The sequence below is a fragment of the Nansenia antarctica genome (genome assembly GCF_963989245.1).
Source record: "Nansenia antarctica genome assembly, chromosome: 2".
Taxonomy (NCBI): domain Eukaryota; kingdom Metazoa; phylum Chordata; class Actinopteri; order Argentiniformes; family Microstomatidae; genus Nansenia; species Nansenia antarctica.
Genome location: NC_137675.1, coordinates 2,014,762 through 2,024,761, shown reverse-complemented (window position 1 = coordinate 2,024,761; position 10,000 = coordinate 2,014,762). Strand labels below are relative to the sequence as shown.

Below are 10,000 nucleotides of genomic sequence, written 5' to 3'. Positions count from 1 at the left end.
ACCAGGGGAGGCTGGGGGAGGTAGAACACCAGGGGAGGCTGGGGGAGGTAGAACACCAGGGGAGGCTGGTGGAGGTAGAACACCAGGAGAGGCTGGGGGAGGTAGAACACCAGGGGAGGCTGGGGGAGGTAGAACACCAGGAGATGTGTGTAGTGTTGTTAGGGTGTGTTACCTCACCAGAGGCCGGGGGTGAGTAACAGGATGCCGGGCCAGATGGTACTGGGAAGGGAAGTCACCGTCACGCTGTACCAGAAGCCTGCGGTGGACTTAGAAGAAAAGCATTTACATGTTTAGTTGTGTTTTTTTTTGTCACACCTTATGTTATGATAAACACACGCTGGTTAGAGGGGGGAGGATGTAGAATGATACATTATTATTATTATTATTAACCCTTTCTTTATCCAGGGGGGTCCCTTTGAGACGAAGGTCTCTGTTTCAGAGATGCTCTGGTTATAAAACACACACACACACATCTCTATTATTCACATCTAGATGAGAGTCTAGTGGTTAAAGGGTTTGGAGACGCAGAGGTGTGTGGTTATGCAGACCTCGGCTCTGAGCTGTGATTACCCATGATCCATCTCTCACCGAAACAAACCGACAGCAGATAAGACGACCGAATCATGAATGTTTTCCTGCTCATCGCTCTGAAATAGTCGCCTCCTCTGCAGATAAACATGTTCAGTAGTTTATGATTAGGCAAGGCAAGGCCAGTTTATTTGTACAGCACATTTCATACAACAGGGACAATTCAAAGTGCTTTACATACATTATTTAAAAATACAGCAAGAGGAGCATAAGAAAATAACAATTACAATGAATAAAAGCAAATATAAGAAGTAAATAGATAAAACATTTAAAAAGACAACAGTTAATGGAAAAAAGACATTGATAGAAGTGTTTGTGTTTAATCATAACTGGTGCAAAACATGAAGGTGTTTAGCTTAGATTGAAATATTTAGGTTTATAATTGGGCCAGAATTGTTAGCAAAATAACACAAACAGACAAAACCATTTGATGATGTCTTTTATTTCATCGTTTTGTTGAATAATTGGACAACACAAAGTGATTATTATGTACATGTACTAAAAAAATATTTGAGCTAAAAATAAAATGACATTTACAAATATAATTTATATCTTCTTTTTTTTTTTTTTTGCTACTTAATGCTGTGCACTCTACATAATGACCTTTCTACAGGAGCAAAAAACAAATGGAACAGAAATGCTTTTACACAGTAACATTGTTTCCGTCACTGAGGCTGAGAACATGAACAGAACAACCTTATCAGGAAGTCACACCTCGCTGTCGACAGACACACTCTAACCCCACCTGCAGATCACTGACAAATCTCACCAATAATAATACTACTACTACTAATAACTTGAATGTATATACAGTAGCACCTTTCAGGGTACCTAAGGTCGCTTTACAGAGATGAGGAAGGAAAACAAAAACAGTCAGACAAACAGTCAGAAAACAACAACAACAGAACTCGGGGCCGAAGGCCTTGGTGAACAGGTGCGTCTTGAGGGCCGTTTTAAAGGCGTCCAGGGTGGGGGGGATGTTGCGGATCACCGCAGGGAGAGAGTTCCAGAGGGTGGGGGGGGCAGGGAGAGAGTTCCAGAGGGTGGGGGGGGCAGGGAGAGAGTTCCAGAGGGTGGGGGGGGCAGGGAGAGAGTTCCAGAGGGTGGGGGGGGGAAGGGAGAGAGTTCCAGAGGGTGGGGGGAGGCAGGGAGAGAGTTCCAGAGGGAGGGGGGGGCAGGGAGAGAGTTCCAGAGGGTGGGGGGGGGAAGGGAGAGAGTTCCAGAGGGTGGGGGGGGGCAGGGAGAGAGTTCCAGAGGGTGGGGGGGGGGGGGGGGGGCAGGGAGAGAGTTCCAGAGGGTGGGGGGGGCAGGGAGAGAGTTCCAGAGGGGGGGGGGGCAGGGAGAGAGTTCCAGAGGGTGGGGGGTGGGGGAGGCAGGGAGAGAGTTCCAGAGGGTGGGGGGGGGGGGGGGGGGGCAGGGAGAGAGTTCCAGAAGGTGGGGGGGGCAGGGAGAGAGTTCCAGAGGGGGGGGGGGGCAGGGAGAGAGTTCCAGAGGGTGGGGGGTGGGGGAGGCAGGGAGAGAGTTCCAGAGGGTGGGGGGGGCAGGGAGAGAGTTCCAGAGGGTGGGGGGGGCAGGGAGAGAGTTCCAGAGGGTGGGGGGGGGGCAGGGAGAGAGTTCCAGAGGGTGGGGGGGGGCAGGGAGAGAGTTCCAGAGGGTGGGGGGGCTGCCACACTGAAAGCTCTGTCCCCGAAGGTTCACAGGTTGGTGCGGGGGGTGGGTGGGGGGGGGGGGGGCGGGGGCAAGCAGGCCTGAGTCTGAGGACCGCAGGTTTCGGGGAGGGGCATGTTGGTGGAGGAGGTCGGATAAGTACTGGGGGGCACGGGCATGGAGGGACTTGTAGGTGAGGAGGAGGATCTTGTTGTGGGGGTGATGCGGGACTTGACCAGAAGCCAGGTGAATGAGGGTGGGGGTGATGTGCTGCCAGGGCTTGGTGTGGGTGAGAACCCTGGCAGTTCTGAACATACTGGAGTCTGTCCAGGGCTTTGCTGGGTACCTGAACATACTGGAGTCTCTCCTGGGCTTTGCTGGGTACCTGAACATAGTGGAGCCTGTCCAGGGCTTTGCTGGGTACCTGAACATACTGGAGCCTGTCCAGGGCTTTGCTGGGTACCTGAACATACTGGAGTCTGTCCAGGGCTTTGCTGGGTACCTGAACATACTGGAGTCTGTCCAGGGCTTTGCTGGGTACCTAAACATACTGGAGCCTGTCCAGGGCTTTGCTGGGTACCTGAACATACTGGAGCCTGTCCAGGGCTTTGCTGGGTACCTGAACATAGTGGAGTCTGTCCAGGGCTTTGCTGGGTACCTGAACATACTGGAGCCTGTCCAGGGCTTTGCTGGGTACCTGAACATACTGGAGCCTGTCCAGGGCTTTGCTGGGTACCTGAACATACTGGAGTCTGTCCAGGGCTTTGCTGGGTACCTGAACATACTGGAGTCTGTCCTGGGCTTTGCTGGGTACCTGAACATACTGGAGCCTGTCCAGGGCTTTGCTGGGTACCTGAACATACTGGAGTCTGTCCTGGGCTTTGCTGGGTACCTGAACATACTGGAGCCTGTCCAGGGCTTTGCTGGGTACCTGAACATACTGGAGTCTGTCCTGGGCTTTGCTGGGTACCTGAACAGGACACCATTGCAGTAGTCCAGACGGGAGGTGACAAACGCATGAACCAGGGTTTCAGAAACAGACTCCCACCACCCCCCTCTCTCATATTTCCTCTCCTCCCATGGTCTTCCTCCTCTAATAGTCGTTGAGGGTGTGTGGTGTGTCTCTAGTAGTCGTTGAGGGTGTGTGGTCTGTCTCTAATAGCCGTTGAGGTTGTGTGGTCTGTCTCTAGTAGTCGTTGAGGGTGTGTGGTCTGTCTCTAGTAGTCGTTGAGGGTGTGTGGTCTGTCTCTAGTAGTCGTTGAGGGTGTGTGGTCTGTCTCTAGTAGTCGTTGAGGGTGTGTGGTGTGTCTCTAGTAGTCGTTGAAGGTGTGTGGTCTGTCTCTAGTAGTCGTTGAAGGTGTGTGGTCTGTCTCTAGTAGTCGTTGAGGGTGTGTGGTCTGTCTCTAGTAGTCGTTGAGGGTGTGCGGGCTCCTGTAGGAGGTGCTGCGGGTGCTGTGCGTGGTGGTGAGGAGGATCTTGTCCTTCAGGCAGGGGACGTGCTTGGCCAGAAGCTTCCGGAAGTGGCTCTGGAACTTCTTCCCCACGAAGGTGTAGAACACGGGGCTGACGCAGCAGTACAGGTAGGCGATGTTGCGCGTCACGTACAGCGCGTAGTCCAGCGTGTCCGAACACGGCTCCGACCCTCCTCCTCCTCCTCCTCCCTGGATCTTCAGCGCCCTCAGGAGGATCACCACGTTGTACGGCGTCCAGCAGACGAAGAAGGTGAAGATGATGACGAAGATGAGCTTGACCGCCCGGCACTTCTCCGTCATGCGGGTGCGCATGACCGTCACCGTGATGCGGGCGTAGCAGTACACGACCATGACCAGCGGGAGCAGGAAGAACACCAGGAACTGCTGGTAGAAGCCGAACAGGTGCCAGCGGTCCATGGTCTCCTTGCTGTAGCCCCGCTCCTCGCACATCACGCCCAGGGTCTCGTGCTCCCAGACGTCGTAGAGGACCAACTCCTTGGCGCTGGCCAGGAGGCTGACCACCCACACCACCGCGGACGACAGGCCGGCGTACAGCGTCCTGCGGCTCCGCGCGGCCGCCACGGCGTGCACCACGGCCAGGTAGCGGTCGAAGGTCATCAGCGTGAGGAAGAGGATGGAGGAGTAGAAGCCCACCGAGTAGACGCTGCCCACCACCTTGCACATGGCCGCGCCGAAGGTCCACTCGGAGCCGTGGTAGGCGGCCCAGAAGGGCAGGCTGGAGGCGAAGAGGAGGTCGGAGAGCACCAGGTTGAGGAGGAAGACGTTGGTGGCGGTGGTGAGCTTCTCGTAGCGGTAGAGGATCCAGAGGACCAGCCCGTTGCCGGCCAGGCTGAGGAGGAAGTTGGCGTAGTAGAAGACGGGGATGAAGCGTGCGCCGAAGTGGTTGACGTCGGCCTTGTTGCAGAGTGTGACCAGACCAGTCACCACGTAGCTCTCGTCGCCAGTGTCGTTGTAGTCGGTGTCGTCCCCGTTGAAGAACGCGAGGTACTTCTCGTACTCGTCGTCATCCCCGAAGTCCATCTCTCCACGCTCTGTCAGCACACACGACACGTGTAACGTTACTTTATAATGTGTATAATAAAACACAATCATAAAATTAAAAGTACCTTGTAGATAACATTTTATGTAAAAACTTTACCAAAGTATCAAAACAAAGAAAAGCGTAAAGTTAATTTATAATAATAAAATCAAAAATAATAATAAAAAAATACATATTATTATATTAGATGTTATTATTAAAGTAACTTTATACTTTTCCTTGTTTTGATAGTTTTTACATAAACATTTTATCTACAAGGTACTTAATATACAGTATATATATATATACTGTATATTAAGTACCTTGTAGTTAAGTACCTTGTAGATTTTACATAAACATTTTATCTACAAGGTACTTAATGTTTTTTTTTATTTATATATATATATATATATATATATATATATATTTTTTTTTTAAGTACCTTGTAGATCAAATGTTTATGTAAAAACTACAAACAGAGTGGCTGGGCTAATAAGAAAATATAAAAATGTAAAATAACAACAAATATAAAAATAACAACAAATAAATAAAGTGGCTTACATTACATTTACATTCTTAGCATTTAGCAGACGCCTTTATCCAAAGCGACTTACCACAAATACATTTGACTGAGTAAGTGAATCATCAAAATCATGAATCATAAAAATGTTATAATCTACGGAATATTGCAAAAGTTAGAGATTTTCTCCGGCAAGCTGATGCAGAAGTGTTAATGCATGCTTGCAAAAGAACAGATTTGGTGAGGCTGCATTCTCATTTTATGCACCTAAATTGTGGAAGGCACTGTCAATTGCAACCTCAGCAAATATGTTCAAGTCAAGACTAAAAACCCATCTATTTAATATTGCCTTTAAATGACTACATGATTAAATGATGATTATATAATGATTAAAGTACTTTGAGCTGCAACGTTTGCAGGAAAAGCGCTATACAAATAAAAGTCATTATTATTATTATCTATCCAACAGTCATAGCAGGAAAAAGTAATCTATGCTTTCTAACAGTAGAGAAACTGTCCAGGGTTAGGGTTAGGGTTAGGAGAGGGGAGGTAGATGTCTCAGGAGGGACAGTTAAGGTGTAGCCTGATGTGAATGTCTTCAATGTCTAAGCATGCAGAATGATGACTAGACCCCCTCCCCACCCAGACTAAACCAGGGCTTCCAGACCAACCAGCATCTTCATCTTCAATAGACTGTCTGCATTGAAAGTGTTACCCCCCATCCCCTCCCCACCCCCCCGTGCCCCCCCCCCCCCAGGAGAAAAGCCATAATATAAACAAACATACATACCAATGTGACCTTCGCCGGGGACGGTACAGATGGAGGGGACAGCAGAGAGCAGCTGGGTGCTGGCACGCTGACAGGAAGTCTGTCTGGGTGGAGGAGGTGATGTGTCTGTGACTTCAGCTGAAGTGTCAGGGAGGTAGCTGCTCTTCTGCTGGGGAAGTGATGCCTGGTAGGCCCTGCCCCCCCCCAGCCCTACTCTCTCCTCCTTCTCTCTCTCTCTCTCTCTCTCTCTCTCTGTCTCTCTCTGTCTCTCTCTGTCTCTCTCTCTCTCTCTCTCTCTCTCTCTGTCTCTCTCTGTCTCTCTCTCTCTCTCTCTCTCTCTCTCTCTCTCTCTCTCTCTCTCTCTCTGTTGTTTTTCCTGTGAAGTGAGTGGTGTTAGCCTGCGTCCCTGTAGGTGCTGTATGAATAAAGCTGGATGTTTTGGATGCTAACAAGGCTGTAGGTTGTGGGTTCAATTCCCGCTGGGACCATATATGCTGAAATGTATGCACTCACTGCAATGTAAGTCGCTTTGGATAAAAACTTCAGCTAAATGGCATAGATTATTATATATACGGTATATAAGTTATTAACCTTCAGGAAACACAGATTACAAAACAACGTTTATTTAAAAAAAAATACTTGACAGTCAACAGTGCTTTGAATGTCTTGAGGAAATACTTTGAGGAAAAGTGTTTTCAAAATGTAACAAAATAAGAAAAGGCAATTAAAAGACACAGACCAAAAAAAATACACAAAAGTAATACACAAGTAAATAATGACAAAAGGAGCAGAAATTAAATATATAAAAACAAATATTTTTAACAAGTTATCAAAATATAGTACTTTATAGTACTAATTTGGAAGGTACAGCAGGAACAGCAATGAAACCATGAGGCTGGTCACACACACAACAACAGATTCCTGTGTGTTGCATCAGTACAGATGATGTTCCTGTGTGTTCCTGTGTGTTCCTGTGTGTTCCTGTGTGTACCTGTGTGTTCCTGTGTGTACCTGTGTGTACCTGTGTGTACCTGTGTGTACCTGTGTGTACCTGTGTGTACCTGTGTGTTGTCTCTAAACAAGCCACACACCCTGAGAGTCCTGCAGAAGATAAAGTCTCACAACAGCAGCTACCTGTCAACAGCAGCTACCTCCTACCCTGCTACCTGTGTGTCTGCCTTCTGACAAGTGTTGATTATGGTCGTCACAGTGTGTGTGTGTGTGTGTCTGTGTGTGTGTGTGTGTGTGTGTGTGTGTGTGTGTGTGTGTGTGTTGAGGAAGGCAGTGGCACTTCTAAAGAAGCAGCCATGCATGTGGCCTATGGACCACAGTGTGTGTGTCCGTATGTGTGTGTGTATGTGTGTGTGTGTGTGTGTGTGTGTGTGTGTGTGTGTGTGTGTGTGTTGTGTTTCAGGTTCAGCAGAGAGGTAGTTTTTAAGGCAGTGCTTTAAGCTGAAAGAACGTGACCATCACCACCATCACCACGGTAACCAAACCTCCTGATGTCACGCTGCCGCTCTGGGGGTCATGACCCTGAGAGGATGATGATGAAGATGAAGATGAAGATGATGATGGTGATGGTGGTGCAACAGGTCTCACTTCTCCTCTGTGTGCGTCTGCAGCATGAGTCACTGACACGCTGTTTCAACACCTCTGTCTGCCTGGTCACCATCTCTGTCATGGGGGGGGGGGGACGACGACGACTAGGTAGGGTGTAGAGGGGTGGAGGTTAGGTCAGAATGTCCTGAGTGTGTGTGTGTGTGTGTGTGTGTGTTGGGGGGGTAGAGGACTAGAAGTTGGAGGGTCCCTTGCTGTAGGGGTCTTGCTGCAGGGCTTGGAGGGCCTGGTGGCAGGAGGTCTGGTCACACACCCCCGTGGGCCCGGGAGGGCCTCTCTTCCCTGGGATAGCAGCGGCCCCCGGCCTCCCTGGCTCCCCTGGAGCTCCTGGAAGACCCTCCCCATCACTGCCCCTGGGACCCTGGAGACCTGGGGGGGGGGGGGGGGTAGCGGGGGGGTGGTTAACACTAGAACAGCCGTGTCTATGTTACCTACTAAGAGTGTCTATGTTACCTACTATAAGAGCCGCCTCAGGGGTGAAATGACCATAGTCTTTACAATGGGAAGCTGCTACTTACACACAACAACCACTAGTTGGTGCCGTCTTGTAAATTAGCCTGCCTCCTACACAGAAAAACTAGCAAAATATCTTCATACTAGCTTATCCTGATGTGGTTTAGAAAATGTAAGGATACTGGGGAGGTAGAACGCACATATCTAGGAAAGGTCATGAAAGGAGGGTCCTGGAATTTGATCGAGCGCAAAGATATAACAAGGGTTGAGGGTGAGGGTGGGGGTGGGGGTGGGGTTGAGGGAGGGGGGGTTACCTGGTGGTCCCTGGGCTCCTGGTACCCCTCGGTCTCCATCTCCCTTGGACCCCTTCTGACCCACCGGCCCCATGTCACCTGACCACCGGGGGAAAGAAGGGTTAACAAGGTCAGCCAATCAGAGGAGAGAAGGGTTAACAAGGACAGCCAATCAGAGGAGAGAAGGGTTAACAAGGTCAGCCAATCAGAGGAGAGAAGGGTTAACCAAGGGTCAGCCAATCAACTGAGCTCTCTCTGTCTGTCTGTCTGTCTGTCTGTCTGTCTGCCTGTTTGCCTGCCTGCTTGTATCTCTCTCTATATCTGTATCTGTCTTTCCCTCTTTTCTCTATCTCTCTCTGTCTCTCTCCGTATTTCTCTCTCTCTCCCTCTCTCTCTCTCTCTCTCCCTCTCCCTCCCTCTCTCTCCCTCCCTCTTTCTCTCTCCCTCCCCTCACCCCTCGCCCCCCCCCGCCCCCCCAGTCTCACCTTTGACCCCCTCCGCCCCCCTGCGTCCGTGGTGTCCGGGGTACCCCTGCGCCCCCGTCCCTCCTGGGTTCCCAGGGGTCCCGTCTGGCCCTTTAGGTCCTGGGGGGCCGGGCTCCCCGCGGGGGCCGGTCACCGTCTCACACTGGCCACACCCCCCCTGGCCTCTGGGGGGCGCCACCATCTGGAGGAGCTGGGGGAGCTGGTCTGGAGGGGGGGGGGATAGAGGTCAGAGGTTAGGGTTAAAGGTCATTCCAGTGGGACATCATGTACACTTGTTGGTGTTGAACTCCACTCTGGCCCCCCAATCTGCAGCTGCTGGGGGTCCGTCCCTGTCTATCGACTGTTAGTCATAGGTTCAAGACCCAAGACCCTCTTAGTCATTGGTTCAAGACCTTATTTTGAGGTTAGAAAGTTAGCCACCTTCCCCCCTGGCTAAGCTTGACTTAAGAGCTGTGTTGCTATGGGAACGAGTCAGGGCTAGTAGCTAGCTAACACTGTAACTCCAGCGCGGTAAACTACTTCACTGGTTAAAACTGCTAAGCAGTATACTTTTCTCCACATTATATCCCTCCAATATACATACATTGTAGCTAGGTGTTGTTAGGTGTAGCTAGGTGTAGCTAGGTGTAGCTAGGTGTAGATGTTTCGGCCGCCATGTTTCTTTTCTGTCAAGTGTCTTATTTACCTAGAATGCATTGTGTGACAGGCTAAGTCAGTCTTACTTTAGTCACTCATAGGTGAGCTTTATGCAACAGGAACATTTTAGAGTCTATAGCCAGACTGACTTAAAGTGAGATCTAAGTCTAACACTGGGTCTATCTTTATGCAACCGGCCCCAGGTTAAGACCCAGGTCTTCTACTAGTCATTCTACTAGTACAGTATACACCAGGGGAGGCTGGCGGAGGGAGAAATCAGAGGCCGGGCTCATTCCGGGCGCATGGACCTGAATGAGGAATGTTATCCAGTGTGTTTGAGAACCATTCCTCATTCCGTTCTGTGCCTGTTATGGAACGCTATCTCAGGGGAGGCTGGCGGAGGTAGAAATGGGAGGCTCGTCCCATGTCCTCCAGTTTGGACCTCCACCAGCCTGCCCTGTGTCACCATGGCAACAGTGCT

At 50.2% G+C, this 10,000-nt stretch overlaps 2 protein-coding genes across 2 annotated transcripts in view; both read right to left on the bottom strand.

Annotated features, from left to right (window-relative positions):
* Nucleotides 1-3,638: 3,638 nt before the first annotated feature.
* On the bottom strand, nucleotides 3,639-4,748 carry LOC308151795 (C-C chemokine receptor type 3-like; the record flags this gene model as incomplete). Its single annotated transcript, XM_080524693.1, has 1 exon — nucleotides 3,639-4,748. One exon carries the CDS (start codon nucleotides 4,746-4,748, stop codon nucleotides 3,639-3,641), a length of 1,110 nt encoding a protein of 369 aa, XP_080380819.1.
* Nucleotides 4,749-7,824: 3,076 nt separating this feature from the next.
* LOC308151794 (uncharacterized protein) overlaps nucleotides 7,825-10,000 on the bottom strand; it is a gene marked incomplete at both ends in the record, with an annotated part of 46,119 nt that continues 43,943 nt past the window's right edge. The window contains 3 exons of the mRNA XM_080524692.1: nucleotides 7,825-8,033; nucleotides 8,420-8,497; nucleotides 8,884-9,087. Of these exons, the coding sequence (XP_080380818.1) occupies nucleotides 7,825-8,033; nucleotides 8,420-8,497; nucleotides 8,884-9,087 (491 nt within the window). The remainder of the gene's footprint in view (nucleotides 8,034-8,419; nucleotides 8,498-8,883; nucleotides 9,088-10,000) is intronic.